The 23466-nt window shown below is 28.0% G+C and overlaps 1 protein-coding gene and 1 pseudogene across 1 annotated transcript; one reads left to right on the top strand and one right to left on the bottom strand.

Annotated features, from left to right (window-relative positions):
- Positions 1-22727, top strand: LOC149894248 (mitogen-activated protein kinase kinase kinase 3-like). Its single transcript, XM_090075033.1, has 8 exons — positions 1-289; positions 6392-6480; positions 15929-16141; positions 21049-21178; positions 21480-21550; positions 21661-21764; positions 21907-22071; positions 22188-22727. The coding sequence occupies exons 1-8, from the start codon at positions 4-6 to the stop codon at positions 22249-22251; spliced, it is 1122 nt and encodes a 373-aa protein (XP_089931159.1). The 5' UTR covers positions 1-3; the 3' UTR covers positions 22252-22727.
- LOC149894249 (uncharacterized) lies at positions 6510-13009 on the bottom strand (annotated as a pseudogene).
- Positions 22728-23466: the final 739 nt, after the last annotated feature.

Genomic DNA, 23466 nt, shown 5'->3' with positions numbered 1-23466 from the left:
GAAATGAATGCAAAAGTAGTAAATATATTGAAAGATAAAGTGGCATCAGAATGGAAAAGGTTTGCACGTGGCACTTATTTAAATGATGTGGATGTTGTTGTTGATTGTATAGATCATGATGTAGATGTTAATCAAAGAGGTCATGATCATTTGACAAGAGATAAGTCAAAAATTGAATTTTTCTTAAAGGAACTTATTCAACAGTATCCAAATAATTACATGATTTACATTAAGAAATCTCTGGAAGAAATGAGAAGGAACGATATCTTGCAAGATATAGCTTTCTTGGGTAAGTTTCTTGTAGATTTTGTTCATCTTCAGCTAATTACAAGTTGAGGAAAGATTTAAACTTTGAAAAGTTGTTTTTCTTAAATTGTTAACTTTTTTAAATAATTTTTTTAAACAATTAAATAACTATGGTCTTTTGAGAAGCATTTTAAACTCTTACTTTTCCTTTCAATATACCTTGTTTTAGTACAAAAATATTAAGTGTAATAAACAAAGTCCTTTTGCAAATGCTAAAAAAAACCAGGAGGCTTGAGTTTTTGCCAACCCAAAATTACCAAAGTTGAGTGATGTTTACCGGAATTTTTATTCATATGTTAAATCTCCTCAAATGTCAGTGTTATCCAATTACTGGGAGTAACATTGAGACATGCATAGTTTTAATAAAGTGAGCATTGACATAAGTTTATTGAGAAATTTTTATCAGGTTTCTTATAATGGCTGTTTAAATGGATAGGCTAAATATATAATATAGATTTATAATCTATGAAATTTAAACTAACACTAAATCCTTTGTAGCCTCAGGGTTATTTCCTTTTGGGAATTTTGTTGAACCTGGTGTAAAATAAAAAGTTTTATGAAATTCTTTATTATTTAAACTCTAAAATATGCTGATATAGCATATTTGTACAGTAGTTAGAATGCCACTAACCTTTATCATAATAAAAATCTATGGCTTATGTTTGGGAATAAGGAATATTTTGAATCAACTCTTTTAATCAGGCTATATCTTGCAAAAAAGACCATTTGCTTACAAGACTGTCTATGGTCACTTAAGCATGAGTGTTATTACAGATATAAAATTTGGTTTGATTTAATAACAAAGTAGATAATTTATGCAAAAAGGAGGCTTTTAAAAGAGATATAAATAGCAAATATAAAAAAAAAAAGGAAAAAAATCCATTCACTTGTGGAATCCACACTAATGTAAGAAAATCAATTAATTTAAGTGAAGTTGATTTCCTTCATTTAATAATACTTCATTTTTCTTTGGTAATTTTTCTATAACAATTTACATTTAAAATTTGTTTTTTAAGAGATAAAAGTAGCAAAGAGCATGATAAATGATATAAAGAACTTACTTTCAAAATTTGCAGAAATGAATTTTAAAGAAATAAAAATAAAGTAAAAAAGAGTTGAATATAAAAAAGTTGATTTTCTTTATTTAATAGTGTTACATTTTTCAAGTGATTTCAAATAAAATGGGAGTAACTTTTATATTATTTTTAGATGAAATCATCCATATTATTATTATTGTAAATATCATTTATTATTATTATTTATTATTATTTATTATTATTATTTATTATTATTATTTATTATTATTATTTATCATTATTATATATTTTTATTATATATTTTTATTATTTATTATTATTATTTATTATTATTATTTATTATTATTATTTATTATTGTTATTTATTATTACTATTTATTATTATTATTTATTATTACTATTTATTATTATTATTTATGATTATTATTTATTATTACTATTTATTATTATTATTTATTATTACTATTTATTATTATTATTTATTATTATTATTTATTATTATTATTTATTATTATTATTTATTATTATTATTTATTATTGTTGCTGTTGTTGTTGTTATTATTATTGTTATTATTATTATTGTTGTTATTTTTATTGTTATTATTATTATTGTTATTACTATTATTGTTATTATGTTTGTTATGTTACTATTGTTATTATTATTGTTATTATTATTATTATTATTATTACTATTATTATTATTATTATTATTATTATTATTATTATTATTATTATTATTATTATTTTTAATATTTGTTATTATTATTATTATTATTATTATTATTATTATTATTATTATTATTATTATTATTATTATTATTATTATTATTATTATTATTATTATTATTATTATTATTATTATTATTATTATTATTATTATTATTATTATTATTATTATTATTATTATTATTATTATTATTATTATTATTATTATTATTATTATTATTATTATTATTATTATTATTATTATTATTATTATTATTATTATTATTATTATTATTATTATTATTATTATTATTATTATTGTGATTATTATTACTGTGATTATTATTATTGTGATTATTATTATTGTGATTATTACTATTGTGATTATTATTATTGTGATTATTATTATTGTGATTATTTTTATTGTGATTATTATTATTGCGATTATTATTATTGTGATTATTATTATTGCGATTATTGTATTAAAAAAGTAAATAAATGCAGCATTAACAAATATTTTTTAAAATATAAAACTTATGTATAATAACCAATAATATGTTAATGCAACAAAAGAAAAATGATTTTTCTTAAGTTAAGTTCAGAAAATGTCAACCAAATGAAAGTTTTATTATGGACATTTTCTCCTTAAAGTAATACTTTAAAGTAATATTTTGTCTCAGTTGATTACCTGACATTCAACAGCCATACTGAAAATACACATACAGTCAATCTGAAAATAAGTTTCAAGTTAATGTGTATTTAATGTAAATATATATTTGTCATGTGACCTGGCACTAGGCAGACAATTTTCATATAGATATTTATCATTAGGGTGAACCGAAGCCTAAAAATAAAAGTGTCCCCTCTAATTACTTGGGTTTTGATGCAACCTGAAGATTTATCACAGAAAAACCATGTGATTACCAGTTTTAGCTCACCTGCTTGAAGTTGTATAAAAGACCTAAAAAAAATGTCAAATTTTTTTACGTTAAAAATCCCTAAATTTTTCATATAATTGTTAACATTTCTTCAATGTGTATAGATTTTACACTATACATTTGTACCCTATATTTAATCAGATAAAAACAAATGGACTTTTTTTCCTAATATTGACTCATTTAATATATATTTGGTTGTTCTTCAGATACATAACTAAAAAATATCATTATTTTAATATATTTAGCAGGAAAAATAGCAAGTAAATTAAATAAATACATTGTGGATGAAAAATAGCAAGTAAATTAAATAAATACATTGTGGATGAATGCTTTAAACATTTGAAAAATTTTCCTTTCAGAAAACTTCTCACTTTAAAGACTATAGGAAAGACAGTGTTCAAAGAGATGTTAGTGTAGAACTTTTTAATCTATGGGTAAATTATGTTTATCCAATCCCTATTATTAGAATTAAAATAAAGCGCAGCAGTTACATTGAAAATTTTTTATAAATTTGTGAACAATGAGAAAAAGAAAAGAGGACAAAAATATGAAACAGATGCAACAAGTTTTATAGAAGAGGCAAATCAGTTATTTGATGTATATCAAAAAGACCACAAAAAACTAGCAGAAATTGAAAAGAAGTTTCTATTTTAAATGACAGATGAACATTACAAGTTTTATGAGTTTTTCAAAATTCCAAATCCAAAATTTTTCATACCAGACAGTAAAGCCATTAATTACTTATTGACTGATCAGTACTATGCTTATTGCATCTGTTGGGGTGTAATCACAAGGAATATAGATGATGATTTGGCCTTTTTATGTTAATCCTTAAATCATTTGTTATAAAGTTATAGATAATAACAGTTATTATACACCATGAGCACATGGTGAAAGTATTCTCATTAGAATGTTAGCTGATGAGGATGAAGAGGTCAGAAGGAAAGTGGTTAATAAACTTTTGTGTTTGGCCTCATAGAAGACTTTGATGGTGAAGAAGATGATTTTGTAGGAGGAACAATTGAGAGTGATGAGAACTATGAGGCCAATGTTAATGAAAGTGACTATACCTCAATGAATAAAGATGTAAAAGTGTTTTTCTAATAAAATGACCCCAATTTCCTAATGGCACACAATTCCACTGGTTTTGAGACTGATTGAAGAAGATAAAGTACTTGAATTTATCAAAAAACCACTTAAGTTAAGACATGAGTGTCACTGCCAAAATGTTGAAAGGAAAAAATGGTATTTCAATAAAACATGTTCTAAATTTAACTCGGGATATTTGGTAACTGATTTTATAATGTATTTATGATTATTTTTGCATTTTTAACCCATAAAAATGTCAAAACTTTTACATTTTGAGACTTAAACCCAAGTGGTCTGACTTTCATCTTCATAAATGTGTTCAACAAATCAAAAGCCAGATATTAGAAGACACTTTTTAAATTGGCTAAATTTTTTTGTTTTTCAGCCCACTTTATTTTTCATGCTTTTGAATAGATACTTGAAAGTATTTATTTCTTGGTTTCTAACATTTTGTTACTTGTTTTTACATCCTAATTCGACATATGATTGAACCAGTGTAAAGCCTATTTGGTTTTTGTGGTTTTTTAATTATTACATTCATCTAACTGTATTCACCTGTTTGAAATCTTATCTAATATAAACATTTTACAATCAACAATGATACTAGCATCTATGGTCAATAAAATAGGTTGCTCCACACCTTCAACCAAAACTTTTAATAAGTACAGTTCACCAAAAACCACAGAATTTTCAAAGCAGATCCAAGATGAATTTCAAGCCAGCAAAACTTTCATGCACTGGAATGGCAAGCTGTTGCTTGATATAGCCAGATAAGATATTCAGCAATTGGATAGGTTGCTAGTTTTACTATCTTCTCTTATTGAAGGAAGCATAAAATTTAATTGTGCCCCAAAGTTAGTTTTAAGCTTAGGAAAGGCAGCTATAGTGTTAGATTTGGAACTTTTAAAGTTATGGATATGTAATACACTTGTGATTGGTATGTGTTTTGATATGTTGGCTTTAGAAGCTGATGGATTTAATGGGTTCTGCACACTTTAAGAGACAGCTATTGGAAGCAGCTTGTTCTAACAGCCTTTTGCCATCACATTTAAAGTGATTTTACCTGATGCTTTTTGAGTGTTTGTTGGCCCATCAACTGGGGCTGAGGTCTTACTTTTTAAGAGATTCAAAGAAAATTGGTTCAATCTGATTCATTTTCAACAAAAGCCAACTACATTAATCACTGCTTGTGACAAACTAAAGGCATTGATTGCAGACCAGCTTTAGTTTGGCCATTCAAGAGATGATTATACTTATTTTTATTTTATAATCCGATTGTACTTTTGCGTTTGTAATTTTGAATTTATGCCACTGACACATTTAATTGACAATTTAGGATTGTTGCTATGGAATAGTTTTCTATTTACAAGGGTTTTTTTTTTTTGTGCATCAAACATTCTAGTGGGGATTAGATATAAAATACTTTTGAATTCTATTGATAAAAAGTTGACTAATGGTGACAAACAATTTACAGTAGGACAGTGACTGATAGACTATTGAAATTCATGGGGGACCCATAAATGTCAATTAAGTGATGTTAAAGATTTGAGTGTTATTAGAAGGCACATAAAAACGTTTTATGAGAGGTTGCATAACTATTTTCAAAAAAAAGGTTTTTGCTTATTTTGGGATACCTTAATAGTTTTTTAAGTGCATGTCTGTTTACCCATTTAAATCTCACATATACCTTAAAACCTTTCATGAGTTCATTCCATTGTAAGACAAAAAGTTTTCTATCTACAATGACAAAAATCACTTTGTACTTTAAGTAAGAATGGAATAAAGCCTGATTCTAGTTAAAAAAAAACAAAAATAGTTTTGAAAGAATCAAAAAAAATAAATGAGATTATTTAAACTGAATGAATGAAATCTTTTGATACTTTTAAAAAATTTATTTACTTATTATTATTTTTTTACTATATTCAATGGAAGAAAATATAGAGCTTTGATTAACTATAATTGGGCATCAGTGGTATTAATCTTATGAATACTTGTAGGTTTAATACTTTAGGTTTTGTTCTTTGTATTGAGTTTCATTCTTACATGGCTCTTAAAATTTTTTTTAATTGAAAGTGACTTTAGGTTATTAGAAATAATAATGCTTCAGTTTTACCAGTGAATACTGAAATAAAGCTGATTGTATCAAACGGGGCTGTTACTCATTGCTGAATATTATCTATTTTATGTCAGTTTTATACTTATTTTTGTTTGATTATAATAATTTAAAAAACTTGTCATTTCACTTAATCCCCAGTCCTTGTACAATTTTTAGAAAACATTTCATCACTCTGCTGATTTTTTTTTTTTTTAATTTAGGTGATAGCATACCACTTGATTGTGAATATGCTGAAAGCAATATTGATTGGAAAGGAAAAAGACTAATTGGGTCTGGTGCATTTGGAAAGGTAATTTATTTTATTTTAAAAAATCCAATTCAATGAAACCCATTTTTCCCAATCCAGTTCTGCTTTATCATCACACTCATTTTCTAAAAAATTGTGAAAAGCATAAAAATTGTCAACAATTTGATAATCAGATTATCAAAAACAATTTAGTTTTGAGAAAAGCTCCTATCTCCACTTTTACAATTGGTTTCTTCTTCCAAAGGTTTCATGTGTGAGTCTCCTACTTTAATCACTCTTGAGTTTTTTCTGACCTTACCCTAACTTTTTGACCCAGAGAAAACCTCTTGGGTGGTGGTTTTGGACACCTAGTTGACTTCAAATATGTAAACTTTGAAATGGAATTATTGCATTCGTGGGAGAAAATTGCTCTCAAAAAGTCTCACTATATAATTATATCAGATTATTGTTAGCACCATTGTTTTATTATATTTTTTATAACTAAGCAATTCTTAAAGCAAGATTTTTTATCTCTTATTCTTCTTTAATCAAAATAGGAGCTTATATATGGTCTATTAATTTTTTTACCTACTCTTGTGCTTGCTGCACCATTATTATCTATTGGTCATGATAGGAAACTTAAATTATCAAATCATTTTCATAAATTTTGCAATTAATTTCTATGTAACAAATTTTTAAATTACATATTTTTTAAAAAGGTAACTTAATATTTATGCACATAACTTTTTCTAACTATAAACCCTTCCCTTTATTGTACCAGAGTGGTAGACAAGTAAAGCTTTATTGTACCAGAGTGGTAGACAAGTAAATGCTCTGTTGAATATGGAGAATGCTTGAGAAATTGCTTGGTTGATTACAACAGCAAACATATTTAAAAATGATATGAATTGAGAAAAAATGTCAAGACAATGTAACAGTGTTGTTGATATAGAAGTATGATATTTTCATTACTAAATTTGTAATTATAAAAAACAGAATAAATGCTTGATTTTAATCAATATCATGAACCATTGTTTGAACAATGTTTAATAAAATACTGAATTTCTAAAGGCATTTTTCTCCCACAGACAAAGTAGTATCATTTCAAAGTTTATATATTTGAAGTCAGCTAGGTCCCCACTTTCACCACCCAAGAGGTTTTCTCTGGGTCAAAAATTTAGCAATAGGTCAGAAAAAATTCAGGAGTGCAATACCTTCATGCTCAAGTTTTCCAAAAAGTCTTGGGGACATAAGAAAATCTTATGGTAAAAAAATCTGTCCTGCAGTATAAAAAACAAAACCAATATAACCATTAAAGTGACTTTGTGTAATTGTTTGTGGAATAGTTTACAAGAGTGATAAAAGGCAGCATATACTTACACTTGAAAACTCAAGGTTATTTTTCTCTAAATTAGTTTTCTCAAGTTAATTCTTGCAAGCTGGATCATAATAAGCCAGAATGTTTAATATAAGTATAACACACTAATGCATATTTTTAATGAGATAAGTATCTGATGCAGTTTAGCTCACCAGTTCACTGTCTGTAAAAAATCAGAGTTGATGTTTATGGTGATTTCTGAGAGAATTTGAGGCTATTAATATACACACATGGTAGAGTAGATATGCATACTTTCAAATTCTTTTAATTGCAATTTATGATTGAAAAGTTACTCCAAAAGTTTGACCAAGGTTACAAAAAGTTTCATTGCCTGCATTGTTCAAATTTGAACCTCAAAAGCTTCATTTCCACAACATACTGAAAAAAGATCTACTAGTGTCTTACAATCATTGTTTAAAGTCCAAGTTACTTCTGTGCAGCTGGGTCATGATATTACAACTTGCAAACATTGATTTCAAATGATCTAATTGGAGCTAAACAGAATGTATCATGAGTCATTAAAAGTAAGCAAATGTCACATCATAGTATCATCAGATTTAGCCAAGTGATTAAAGCAAAATTGTTTCCAGTATCTTAGGGTAACTTCCATTTTTGATTAAAAGTCTTGAAGTTTAAGTATGAATAGTTTGGTTTTAATATTAAATCACAATAACTAATTTTGAAATAATTATTTTATTAAATGTAATTATTGGTGATTGGCTTAGGACCAATAAAACTACACATCTTTAGCAAACAATTTAAAAACCCAAGACATGGTCAATGTTCAGCTCAACACAGGACTTTCTAATTCCAAAATAAGGACACTTGGATCTACTTTAAAAAAGTCAACAGGCAACAGAGTGGTTGAGACATACTGTGGGCAGAAGTTTGCTACTGAAGGAAAGAAACTCCTTGAATTCTTCACTATTTCAAAAATCAACATTTTCAAGGAATAAGGTACAACAACAGAACACTGATGGCAATTGCAGAAGAAGTTCCAGAAACCTACAAGAATATTGAGAACTTGCTGGTCTTGATATACATAGTTATACATATTGTTGGCGTGACATTGACTCAGAAGATCTTTCTAGCAAAGTAGTCTCAGAGTGGAAGTCTGAATTAGATACAATAAGTCTATTGCAGCTGGATCAAAAATAGCAAGAATAAAGAATGCACCAATGTAGTTGAAGCTCATTTGGTTATTGGTGAAGACTTGTTTTGTGTTTGATCCCACCCATGGAGCTTTATCTCCTTTTGAGTGTTATTAACCACCTTTATCTCCTCTTGAGTGTTATTAACCACCTGTAGAAAACTCTGCTGCAGTGCTGGTCAGAAGCAGGGTCATATGGTTAATTTTCAGAGAATGAGTGTGAAAAGCTGTTGCAGAATATTGGCATCCTTAAAGAATAGCTGAAAAGTCCTGCATCTTTCAAGTTCAAAACTTTATTGAAAAAACTACACAAATGTTGTCACTTCATGTTTTGGACAAACTTTGAATAACAGTTTCCTTGGAAAAATTGAACATTGCAAGTAATTTTATTCCACTTGCCCATCTCTGTGACTCCTAAAGCACATGCAATTTTTTCCTTGTACTAGAATTCATCAAACCCAACAGTAGTGAAGACTCAACAAAAGCAATTCATTCAAATTTCTAAAGTTTTTGGTAAAAATACAAAAGAAACAAATCACATCCAGATTATGGGTCAAAGCTTTTGCATTTAATTGTTGAATACAATGGCAAACATTTTTAAAGTCATTGAAAATACTATTCAACTGTATTTTAAATACATTTGCTTGAAGGTTTTTCTTGAAATTGACTCGGATTATAATTTTTCCTCTAGTTGTTCTTAGCCATGATTGTGATAATGCAGCTATAAGTTCTTTCATCTTGTTCAAAAGTGTTTTTCCTGCTACCAAGTCCAATAAGTTCAACAAGTGCTGAATTGGATTTGAAATGTATCCACTATTGAATCAATAAATGCCAAGTAGTTAACTTAATTTTAAGCCATCGTTTTCTCCTTCAGCCTTTACTGTACCTGACTTAGAATTTAGCTTGAAATTTTTGCCTGGTGTCTGTCTTACTGTTTTTTGTCATTTTTTAAATATTTTATTTTACCGAAACCACAACCATCACAGTGGTTTAGTAATGGACATTTATTATGCGCATGCGTTATATTTTGCTCAAATGTAGGCAAACAATAATGTTCGCAAGTAAACAGAACAACTAATAAAGTTGTCTAAACTTCAAATTAGATTTATTTGTAGATATTTCTCAATATTCTATAAGAAATGATATCAAAACAATACTTTAGGTATGTTATGTGTCATCAAAGCTGTCATTTAAATATTTTTACAAAGAGAATAGAAGTGGGACTAAAGTGAAAATTAGCTGTTTTTAAGGCGAAATTTATTCTGTGCTTACATTATAGTCTATATTCTAAAGTTTTAAATTTTTTAGTGACTATCTTGATTTTTTTTTGAAAATATAAAAGTTTGTGAATCATTTAAAGCAAAAATCAAAAACCGGTTACTTTTTTTTGTGATAATAAAATGCTTTTAAAGATTGGTAAGCTTTCTTTTTATTTTAAAGGTTAAAAATACTGGCAGAAATATTATGTAGGCTTTAATACTGTCATTTATTTTCCTTAAATCATTTTGTAGTATTTTATTGGATTATTTTTATTATCTACAATTTTTCTTTTTCTTGGCTGAGGTTTTTTTTAGTATTTTTTTACAGTTGGGTTGTTTTTTATGAAATGCTCATTCATTATGCTTTTTAATCTATGTAGTCTTTTCATATGGCAGTAGGTACTCTTCATGCGGTTGATTTCAGCATGAATACTTTCTCCACCTTGCTCTCTATAAGTACCACTCACTATTTTCTAATGAAATATTATGCATGGTATTCCAACAACGAAGCTTGGGTGTGATTGAAGCAATTGGCCAATTTATATATATATATATATATATATATATATATATATATATATATATATATATATATATATATATATATAAAACACAATGATTTAAAAAAATAAAGATCAAATAACAAAAATGATTTTCTCTATTTATTGCCTCAAATATATTAAATATTGTTGTATTAGTTTTGGCATTAGGCTTTTCCACATTCGATACTTGATAAAACATTTTGAATGAATCACCTCCATAGTCACCTCCTATTTTTATATGGATTTCATTGTCTTTAATCTTGTTGTATAATAAGAGGTTGTTGCTAAAATTATAGCAAGAAAAATTAGTTTTTGTTTTTATAGTGTTGCATTTAATTTATTGAAGTATTTTTAAGTAATTTGATTAATTGTAGTATGTTGAAGTATTTTTTAAAAGAGATTTGTTTTTACTTATCTTGTCTATCTAGTAAATTTGTTATATGTCCTTGTAGATTTTCGATATATGAGGTGGTGAGAGTCAAAATGATATAACTCCATTTAAACTTTAATTGTATTATTACCTGATAAACATTAACAGTTCAAACAGTTCCAAAAAGTAAAACAGTCTTTTGTTAACATCATCCAATGTTTTCAAAATCTCTTACATTAAATTTGATCTTTTTGCACTAAATAGGAAAAAGCGCTCTTCCATGAAAAGTTGTAGTGAAGTGAGTTATACCACTTTGACTTTCACCACCTCATATGCACATGGCTATTCCTTGATTTCATAAGAACCTTTTCAACCATAAATGGAGCGTTTTAAACAATAAGATCAGCACATGACCATTTCTTAGTCGCATTTCTTTGTTTTGCATTAGAAGCACATATTACATTGTTGTTTTTCAACCACTTAAAATGATAATTTTTTTTTTATTATCAATAACTATTAAAAGTATTGAATTTGTATTTTCAAGATTTCTATATAACAATTGCAATCTTGTGTACCTAGATAATATTTTCATGTTAAAATAAGTACTGCTCATGTTTGCTTTTAAACTGATCATTTCTTTAGCAGATATTTTGGCTTTTGAAATATTTGATTTGCTCAGAATATATTCTTTTTCGTTTTCACTAAAAGATTTCAAAAGAGTAGCAGTTTGCTAGATTGCAGAACTGATGCTTTCTCCACATGTTTTCTCATATTATGTTTTAGCTGTAATTGTCATCTGCGAATTGTGTGTAAACATGCATCTGAATTTTTTTTAGTAGGCTCTTGGTGTTAATGTAAAGCATAAGGGCTAAAATGTTGTTTAGTTTATTTAAAATATTCAAAAAATCATACTATAGTTTCCTATTATAAAATTAAAACCATATTTGTTTTGTTATAGTAATTTTACAGTCTCTGTTTATGCAAAGATAGTCTTACCATTGGTCCACCTGTCAGAAATTCAATTACATTGGATGTTGTTTGAGACATTTTTTGTTTTATTACATGCAGAGCAGCATCTTCAATATTTCTTGGTATAACACTTATTGAATCCAATGCAAATATATCTGAAAAGTTTATTTGTGAAGTTGATGACGATGATATTGATAATGTTGTTGAACTTGATATCGGAGTTGTCTGACAAGTTTTTTGAGGTTTCTTTCGTTCTGACAGTTATGTGACTTTAAACAATCTACCACAACCTTGCTTGTATACTTCTTGCAAATTTTCTATCATTTCAATGTCATTGGTTGATGAAACTAACCCATCACTTGGAATTGAAAAGGAACATTTAGAGCATTTTGTTTTTGATATTAGTTTGCCAATGATAAGTGGTAATATACATGGTGTGCAGAATGAATGAAGACAGTTTTTTATAATAATTGGTTTATTCATAATGTCAATGCAAATAATACACGCACAAAGATGCAGTTACTATCTTGCAGTTTAAGATTAAAATTTATTTGAGGTAAAAGTTTAGATTGTATGTTATTTATTATATGTCTAGCCCAAATATTTTCACTATAACTAACACTTAAAGGTCTTCCACTTAACTTTTTCTTTTTTTTTTCTTTCTTTATTTGCTTTAAAGCAAACACATTCAGTTAATTTTAATTTGAATTCAGTGTTTGAACCTTTTTCAATATTTCTTAATATTGAAAAGTATCTATAACACATTTTTTGAGGATCCATATTTTGGTAATCCTTATTGATTCTGATAAAAAAACAAAGTTCTATTCTAACAATATGTTTTGTTAAAAGAACACTATCATTATCTAGACTTTCTCCACATATTCTGTATAATGTTTTTAGTTCTGTTTCATGAGGCTCAGTCATTTTTACTTGTTTTTTTATTGCTAAAATATAAGATTTGATGTACAAAATTTTTAAACTTAAAAAAGTAACCGGACACTGATTTTTTTTTTATTATAAAGTTAAAACCATTTTTTTTTTAAATATATATAGCTTTAAAGCATAAAAGTTCTAATAAACGCTTAATTATTATGTTTTAGTGGTAAGGATATTCATAAAATAATTTCCGACTTTCCTGCGTATTTTATCACATAAAAATTAGTAAATTTAAGTATTTCAAATAAAATGTATTTTCCTTGGCCACACATTTTATCAGTTTATAAACTTATATCTGGTATATGCATCTTCAAAGCATTGATATGACCTTTTTTATTAGGTTAGGTAAAAGACCATTACAAAAAAAATCAAAATTATGATGTCGCTGTTGTTTTTATAGTAACGCATGTGCATAATAAATGTCCTCAAATGCTTAAAATTAAACCACCGTGCCATGTGTGCAAATCAAGTTTGTGTGGGTTTCATTTAAATATTTGTTCAATTGAGATGTTACTTTTTTCTTAAAATTATAGCTTAAAAATATCAATCTTTTTTAACCTACATATTTAAGTTTGTAACATTTGTCAATCTTAAATATCAAAAATATTAAATTATAAATTGTCACCTTTTCTTCTCCAGCTATAAAATACTTGTCTAAAAGAAAACATTAATTTCAATTCAACAACAATATTGTCATGGTCATATCACAGTTGCCTAAATTGTTTTGTCATATTTTGAGAAAACTAAAAAAAAATGAGTATCATCAGTATTTTTTGTTTATTTTGAACTAAGGGTATGCTTCAAACGATCACAAATTTAACGAAAATAGCAAATGAGCAATTACGATAAAATTGTTTGAAATGTGTCTGCTAAGTTTTGGACTTTGATTGTGATTGTTCAAATCATACAGTCAAAAGTTTGTTAAGTTTGATTTAATTTGAGTTTTAGCAAGTTTTAGCAAGTTTTAGCAAATGAGTATTTTTAAGGAACTTTAACAAACTTAACAAACTTATGTGGTTTATCCAAATTTTTAGCAAAGTTTAGCAAGCAATAGCGGAATTTTTTCGGATTTTAACGAACTTTTTTGCTTTTATTCTTGTGAAACTTTCATAACTTGTTCTTATTTTTTTTATCAAACCTTCTGATTTCAATAAAACCTTTTCAGAAGCACAAGTGGTTATCAGTTATTACTAAGACTCTAAGTACTATAATTCTAGAAGTAATTAGTTCTAATTACTGGTAAAACTATTAGTGTCATTATTTAATTTCTGCTGACTTTGTTTTAACAACTATTGAAAACTAGTAATTTACTAGTAAAAACTAGTAATTAGAACAAAGTTAGCAGTTTAATATGTTAAACTGCTATATAATTAATTTTTTCAATTACTGTTAACTATTTTAAAAATTTTATAACTAATTTTTACGATTATTTTGGAAAGAGCATTATCTTTTGGATTTTCAACTTTTAAAGACAGGAAAAATTAAGCTCTTGTCAAAAATGTTTAGTTCACAAATTTCAGTTGGAAAAACTTTTCTGATGACTGCTAAACATGCCACGAGCTAGAAATCCAATCTTGTGGAGCTTTTTTATGAAGTTTGAAGCTGCAACTCTATCACCAGCAACAGGTCCAGCTACAAGATCTTGTCCAGGTGGTTCTGGAACTCAACTAAGGCCAACTGTCATAACTTACTTGGCTTTACACCAATCTTCGTTGAAGTTTAAAAGCACTTCTTGTTGCTACCATTCAAGTAAATTCTTATGAGAAACTTAAAACTTTCTACTGAATTAAATCATCTTCATGATACCAAGCATTCTAATTTAAAATTATAAGTACTAACTTGACTGAAAATTTAAAAAAAATTCATTTAAAACGTCATTTATTTTGGTTAAATAAAATTAAGATCATTACTGCTCGTTAAAGTTCGAGATTTTTTAAAAGTTTGTTAAAAATTCATTAAAGCTCATTCGCGATCGGAATTGTTCTAAAAAAATTTTGACATCAATAGTGTCCATTGGTAATTGTTGGAATGAAGTTTTTGAAATGAAAAATATGATCAGGATCATTCAAAATAAAAAACATAGCAAACGCAGACCCTTATTTTGACCCTTCCATAACATTTTGCGATTTAGGTGCTGGCAAATAATAACAAAAAATAATAATAGCTTTTTGTATATCATAGAGATGAAGTAGGATTTAGGTGGATTTAGGTGGGTTTAGGTGGAATTAAAGTTTGATAATGAGTTCTTAGATCTTTGAAGTTTAATAGAAATCTGTTAAATTGACCCATCTACAACAACTGCAAGAAAGTCTGTTAATGCAATTAACACAATTGGTTGCATGTGCCATGTTAGTACAACCATCTTTTGATGAAAGGTTGCTGTTCCTATTTGAAAAATGCAAGTTGAGTTAGTTTCTAAATTTTAATATTTAATAAAGTGAAGGATCCTGCAAATATTCTTCTTCTTCTTCTTCTTCTTTTTCTTTTTATTGTCATGTTTTATAAAATCATAAAAAGGTGTGCACACAGTTTCTTTAACAGGTGTTTTTCTTCAACAAGTGTAAATTGTTAATAAGGTGAGATGTCAAAAAGTATTTGGTTAGAGTGTATTCTCCTTATTATAAAAAAGTTTTGAAAATTTACTTACCTTTTTTGCCATTTTATATATTTATATTTTATATTATGTTCCCTTAAATTTCTCAATATATTTCAAATGTGAATGTTAATAAAAAGTCTTTAAATTGTGATAGCTTGCATAATTAGGTATGTTTAAAAAATTGGTCTGGTAAAAAATGGATTAGTTTTGAAATTAAATTGTGCACAAACAATTCATTTGTTGGCCCATGTAACTTTTATCATTAAATTAAATTTTCTAGAAATGATTGATAACATTTTTTTGTTTTTTAGGTCTATCTTTGCAAAGATTTAAATACTGACAAGAAACTGGCTGTGAAATATATTGAATTTGGACTCATTTATAAAGACACATCAAAAGAGGTGGAAATGCTTCAACAGGAAATCAACCTTTATAAAACATTAAATCATGAGAGAATTGTAAAGTATTTTAATACATTAAGAACTGACACATCACTCTCTATAATTCTAGAATACATGGAAGGGGTGAGTGGATTTTTTAGGTCCGAAAAAAATTTTTTTTTACTAAAATGTTGCAGTTTAAGTAAATAGAAAATGCTCTTTAATGCTATGGAAACCTGTAATGGACATTTGTCCTATATATATTTGCCTTCTATGACACTTGGTGATTTTATTTTACCTACGTAGCTGTTTATCGTATAATAGTTTTTGAAATTTATGTCACCAATATTTTGTAAACTTTTTACTGTGAAAATACATTCAATTATAACAATTAAAGATTTAAGCTGAAATATTTTTGGTTTTAAATCTATTTTTGAGTTTCTTTATTAAACAGTTAAACATGATAGTACTAGAGTAGAAAGCACTTTGTTGAAGTATTACTTAAGGGTGTCCAAAAGTAATGGTGCGATAAATCAAAAGCAAAAGTTTAAGATTGATATCTTTCGTTCTTTCATAATCTAATGTTCAGAGTTTTTGTTATTTTATCTATGCGTAGTTACTTTTTCTCCAGATACTTCTCCAATGTCTTTAGCTATTCTTTCTTGGGTATTGCAGCTACCATCTTTTTAATTTGCCTTTTCAGGATTTGGACATCTTTATTGGTAATCAGGCATTTCTTGCTTTTGCTAAAAAGCCGTAAATTATAAGGTACCAAGTCTTTAAAGCATAGAGGATGGTTGATTACTAAAATAACCTTTAATTACTAAAATGACCTGATTGTTTAGGTAGACTCTCAGGCATCTTTTTTGAGATAAGGTCTTGCACTTTCATACAAAATTTTCATGTTTTTGGTGTCTGATTAGCCATTGCCTCTCAATGGGACTTAAAAGTGTTATGAGTCATACAGAATTTGTTGTCCATCAAAATGTCACGTAAGTGCCATTTACCTTTGTTGAATTTGGCTAAGATCTGTTGGCAAAAGGGTGCACGCTTTGCTTTTTGTGTTGTCTGAAGCTGATTGGAGACCCAGTATGAAAAAATTTTTTGAAGACAAAGATTATTATTAATTGTTCTTTTGATAGTACCATCGGATAGCAATTTTTGGATTTCAAGTTGATGCAAACAAATTAGAAGACCATTGTTAATGAGTTGACTTATGGTAAATGTTTTGTGGCGTTGTGGTTGTAATTGGTGCCCCAGGTTTTCAAGTTCCTGTGTGCTGTGATTAAATCCATTAATCCATCTCCAAACACTTATATAAAGGAGTGCCATCTGGGTACGCTAAAACAATTCTTTATGGATTTCTCAGGGGACATCCATAAAGTACATATGCAGGTATGGGGGGAGGGGGGTTACCAAAAAACGTACAAATTCGTACAAAGGGGAGGGGGAGTGTTCAAGACAGTGAGTGCGTACGCAGTCGGACTATCTTTCTCATAAATTATTCCTAAAACTTGATCGGTATATTAACAAAAAGCAATGAACTTCTCGAATTTAAAAAATCTATATCTTGTTTTTTTCTGACTTCAGTCACTGAAAGAAAATAGAAAGCGAGTGATCGTTGTTCAAATTATTTTTTATCTTCAGTAATGTTGTTTGATTAGTAATGTTGTTTGATTAGTAATGTTGTTTGATTAGATATTAAAAGCAAATTTTTTATGAATTGTCTTTTTTTTTTAATTACGCAACCTGATTTTTTTTTCAATTAAAACATTACAACAAATTAAATTATTCAATTTAAAATGTATTTTTTCTGATTATAAAAAACAATTATTTTTAAAAACAATTATTTTAATGGTATAGAGACCAATGCATTTCCTTGAACAATGTAACTGCAATTAATTTGAGTGAAGTTATTTTTTCTTTGCTTTAAAAACAATAAACCTTTTGATTAAATTGTTTATTTCCAAATAAACAAAAACTTTTATCTCTCTATTTGAACAACTGAATACATTGCAACAACAAAAAACTGTTTATTTCCAAGATGTCGAACGAATTTGTTTCGAATTAGAAAAAGTATCTTCCACTCTTTGAGTTATATAAGAAAGCATATCCGACACTTGAAAAGTAAAAGCAGTATCAGCAAGCACAAGAGTTGTGGAAAATAGTAAATTATGATTAGTCTAACAGATGAGTATTTAATTTTATTAGTACTTCATAAATAACATAATATCATTAGTACATCAGCACCAAATGCTTTCTAACAAAAGCACTTTTTCAAAGAAAAGAAAAAAAAACAAACTTATCAAGCATACATTTTGGTTTGCTACAAACTGGGAAAAACAGATAAGGGGACATCCATAAAGTATGTACGCAGTAAAACCAATGATTTTGGATCACCCCCCCCCTCCCTCATTGTACGCACTTGTACGCTTCTAACCACCCCTTCCCCCTCTGTGTACATACGCGTTATTTATTAAAAAAGTATGACCCCCCACCACCACCAACACCACCACCACCAACCAAAAAAAAAAAAATTTTTCAAAAAATTAAATACAAAAAAGATCAGCATTTCTAGTTAGAAATTTTTTTGTACTTAACTAAGAAACAGGCAGTTATTAACAAAAGGAAAGAAAAATTATTTAGAATGGATTCGTGTTGCGATTATTTTATATTTAGCCTTTTATATTTCCACAAACGGTGACTTAAATAAATTGAATATGTTATGAATAATAGGCATGAACTCTGCTTCTAATCTTTTATTGGTAATCTCCTCACAGACTTCTTCATTTTCACTTAATTCATTCTCCATTTCAAGCTTTATCTTTTGTTTTTGTGTGCTTTCTTGTGCGGTTTGATTGCAGCCTTGCTCGTCCAGTATTTATTGCATTTGCCGTAAATTCTTTTTAAAAGTTTTTTTTTCAATAAAGGACAATACAGATCAAATGGTATAGTTTTTTACTTTAAACCTTCTGTAGGTATATCTTGTCGCAAAAGCCTATGCGCCAGAAGTACAAAGTTTGAATGGTTTGATACGTTTTTAAAATATCGTGACGGTTTCATCGCTTTGTAACCATTCTCGCAGAAATTGTAGATGGCCGGAAATGGCATGAAATGTTGGGGGATGGTGTTCAGCCAATCTGTTTCAAATGATGAACAACATAACTTGTCCTGGCATTTCACAACTTGTAGACAGTATCGCGATTGCTGGCAACATTTCTTTACCCAAACAGGATCAGGATTCGGTGGTTTGTATTCTTTCCCAACTGGTAACGCCCGGCTATTAACAAGGTAACCATTGATGACGGTTTTCTTCCAAACTTGGGATAAAATGTCAGCCGCTTTTTGGAAGTTTTCTCCCTTCAGTTCTTGGTTGATTGTCTTCCCAGAAGAATCAAGGTGATTGCCAATATAATCATGGGGAAGAGCTATTCCAGCCAAATCACAATAAAGAGGTGCCATTCTTTTTTCAATGGGATTAAAGCCTGAAAGCCCAGCTTCATTCACACCATGAAGCAAGACATCTAAATCCAGCAAGCAAGAATAGATTAACAGCAGTTGCTAATGTTTTAGGGAAGCGTGCTGCCTCATCTTCAGCTCCATCAGTCTCCATTAATATAATTCGTTTATGTCTAACCGACTTGCTTTCAAAAAGCTTCCTAACATCAAAAGCATGTGTAAAAGTATTTGATGTATTGTGTTTCCCACTTCTTAGGCGTATGAAAGTGTCTCCACTGAAGGATACATTTCCATTACTGTTAACTTTGCATAAGTCATACACCAATGGGATTAACTTGTGCTGTGGGCCAATGACAAAGTCATGACCTATAAGCCTGACCTTGCATTCCATATGCATCAACAACAGCGCGTAAAGGCTTGCACCAGTGAGACCCAACAGTACCCTGGCTTTATTATCATTGGAGATGAAAAGCACAGTTTTTGGTCCAAACAATTTGCAAACTTCAAACATGTCATTAATAAAAGATTTGGCAAACATTCTATCATCATTTCTTTTTCGCAGTGAATTTTCTGGGCGTAGGAGCTACAGTGGAACTGTGTTGATATGCTTTTTTCCTTCAGAAATGTTTCCACGTCGTGTTAAAAAACGAATGTGTAAACCACTTCTACTCAAGTTGAAGCCTATCTTTGTTAGCTCTTTCTGAAGATCATCCAAAGTGGAGACACTATGAAGACATTCTGCTCTTCAACGCTCGTCTGTTGCTACTGAATTTTGCACAATTTTTATGATTGTTGATAAAAGCTTTGGTTGATCAATTTCGAGATGTGGTCATCCAGGATGGTTTTGCATAAACTTTTTCAAAGCACTTGTCAAAGTTTTTGTCTCTGTTTTCTTTGTCATGCCGATTTACAAATCAATCTGAAAAAGTTCTATATTTAAGGTTTCCTGGGATCCATTATTTTTTTAGTTAATAAAGTTGCTTCAGTATTTCTTTATATGTTCATATTTAATTTACACATAAAGGAACACTGTCCTTCATGTATAAATTAAATATGAACATAAAAAGAATTACTGAAGCAACTTTATAATCATAATAAATTTTATTCTTTGAAGTATTATTAAACTAGACAATTTTGAAATGCAAATTATAATTTTGAAATGCAAATTTTTTAAATGCAAAAATATTTTTGTACCAAATCTTTGTGGAAATTGCTACAACTAAGTATTAGTCTTCAATATATGTTATCTATTATAGTATTCACAACATATGCATTCAAATTTCAAAATAAAGCATGATATGCTTACATTGCTTTAAATGCTCTACGTCACATGAGTAATTCGAGAAAAAATTTTTTTTCAATAAAGTTTAGCCAAAATTGTTATTACTTCTGGATACCCCTAAATTAAGTTTTAAGGTAAAATATTATTTTTATGATAAGAGTTTCTGTAACTGCAGTTTGATTTGTTTGCTTTCAGACAAACAGTAAAATTACAGTTTTAGCAAACTTCGTTAAACACTAGTTAAGGAAGAAGAATGATTTTGCATTGCTTACTTAAGTTAGTTATTTAAAAATCATGTTGTTTATTTTAGGGATCAATCCATGATAAAGTTTCCAATGATGGTGCTTTAGATGAAAAAGAGACATCAATTTACAGTTATCAAGTTCTGGAAGGGATCGTTTACTTACACTCTAAAAATATTATACACAGGGATATTAAAGGTCTTTTCATTTGTTTGTAATGCAAAATGTACGTTTAGGTAAACGTAAAATCTTTTAGTACTAGATACCAGTATTAGTTTTAGTACTTTATGGTAGAATTATTTTTAGTACTGGACACTGCTAGTATTTTAAGGATAGAGGTAATAGTTTTGACCAAGTGAAGAGAAATTAGTTTCATGTGCAGAAGATTTTATTAAAATTTACAAATAAAATATAATTATAGATATGATATAATTTTTATGCCAGGTAAATATTTAATGAAAGTCTTATTGTCAATTGTGAATAATTTGTACATAAACAGGTGCCAATATACTACTAGACTCAGGTGGCAATTGTAAACTTGCTGATTTTGGCGTTTCAAAACGGATACAAGTAAATTTATTTTACATAAGTATTTTTTTTTTGTAAAAATGTCTGTTTATTAATGGTTAGTGCTCTAAAAAATTTATAATAATTCATATCTAATAAATAATACCTTTTAGACAATTAGTTCAAACGCAGGATGCAAATCCCAGCAAGGGACACCTTACTGGATGAGCCCTGAAGTTATAAAAGGTGAAAACTATGGCAGGAAGGCTGATATATGGTGAGTATAACTATGAAACGTTAATTACATTTCAGAACTATATAAATACTATAATTGCATGCTAAAACTATATAAACACTATAATTATATGTTAAAACAATGTAAGTACTGTATTTCCATGTTTTTATTTTTTTCTTTAAAGGTCATTTGGATGTACTGTTCTAGAGATGCTAACAACAAAACCGCCTTGGTCTTGGTGTATACCATGGGCTGCCATGTTCAAGATTGGGAATGAGTTAACTATACCCCATCTCCCTGATGGTTCCTCACCTGAGTGCAAAAAGTTTGTAGATGACTGTTTCAATAAGTAAGTAAAAATAAACTTTTTTTTTTTTTTTTTTAATGAATTTTGATTTTTCAAAGTTTTTAAAATACTTTATTGTAATTTTGATGAAAACGCAAACATTTTAATATCTAATTTAGAGACCCTTCATTAAGACCTAAAGCATTAGAATTGCTCTCATATACGTTCGTTCAAAGAAGGTGAAATACATTATGTACTTACATAAATGTAATTGTGTTGTTAAAAAAACCTGGTTACTGGCTCGTATAATTTAATTCAAAAAGGAAGACTCTGCTTATGATTGATGATATATAAAAGTTTTCAGAACCCAAAGGCTTATGCGAATTTCCACGATGCTTGAAAATGTTTTTTATATGATTTTTCGTCATTAAATAATCTGCTAATAATCTAATTTTATAGGAAAATCTAACAATAATCTACTTTTCAACTTATCATTGTTATCATTGGTTAACTTCATTTAATTAATTATTTTTATACTTATTTTCGGAAAAAAATTAGTATAAAAACAATTATTAAAATGAAATTAAAAATTAGTACAAAGATAGGTATCTAAATTTTATCACCATAACAAGTGGTATTTTTCTTTTTGATATTTTTTCTAGATGTTTAGTGAATGTCAATTGTAAAATAGGTCAACACGAAATTAATTTGTACGAACACGTTTTGTTTTTTCATTCTCACGTTAATTCTTTTTATCAAACTTTGATAGGCGGACAACTGAAATTTTTAAACAGTAAATATTTTCGCGAAACGCATATTTTTTTACGAGGTGCCAAAATTGGCTTGTTTTATTTTTTATATGCATAGAAATTTTGAAATAGTTTTAACAAGTTCACTTCTGATAAATAGCAAGTAAGCTAATATTTTTGTGCACTTTTTCTTCTCTCATTTGACGAAATCACGCACGTCAGAATAGCAAAAAAAAAAAAAAAACGAATTTTTACAAAAATACAGCCAATCTGATAAAAGATAAATTTTTTAAATATATAACTCAATTATGCTTAATCTTTGTAAATTGACCTTATTATGATTAAATTTTTAAAGATACATATTTGCAAGGCCCAAATATTTTTAACATCAAGATTATTTATGAAATTGTAAAAACTCAAGTTTTCACTAAATTTTCTTCTATTTTCTTAAAAATATGCATGATGTATTTATTAAAAAATTTGCACATTTTTATCATGAAAACAGGCCGTTATTATCAACTTATCTAATGATATCCAGCTGTGTCCACCCTAATTTTACGAAAATGTCATAATATAATCCATTTTCAGTTGTTTAAAAGTAAATACCGGACCATAAGTGACTGTCCTAGAGAAAATTGTTATCAAAAACTTTGGCGCCAAAATATTTTTTTTGTTACAATTTTGTTTCAATATAGGTATTAGATAGGGT

This window comes from Hydra viridissima, unplaced genomic scaffold (assembly GCF_058129835.1).
Source record: "Hydra viridissima isolate aposymbiotic clone 2 unplaced genomic scaffold, HvirCarnegie_v1 scaffold_1, whole genome shotgun sequence".
Lineage (NCBI taxonomy): Eukaryota > Metazoa > Cnidaria > Hydrozoa > Anthoathecata > Hydridae > Hydra > Hydra viridissima.
This window is presented reverse-complemented; position numbering and strand designations above follow the sequence as displayed.

Excerpts from the sequence above, each read along its gene's own strand:
- LOC149894248 (XM_090075033.1), top strand. The coding sequence starts at position 4 with ATGAATGCAAAAGTAGTAAATATATTGAAAGATAAAGTGGCATCAGAA. Across the intron at positions 21,551-21,660 it reads GCGTTTCAAAACGGATACAA|ACAATTAGTTCAAACGCAGG; the intron begins GTAAATTTATTT and ends AATACCTTTTAG. Across the intron at positions 22,072-22,187 it reads GTAGATGACTGTTTCAATAA|AGACCCTTCATTAAGACCTA; the intron begins GTAAGTAAAAAT and ends TATCTAATTTAG.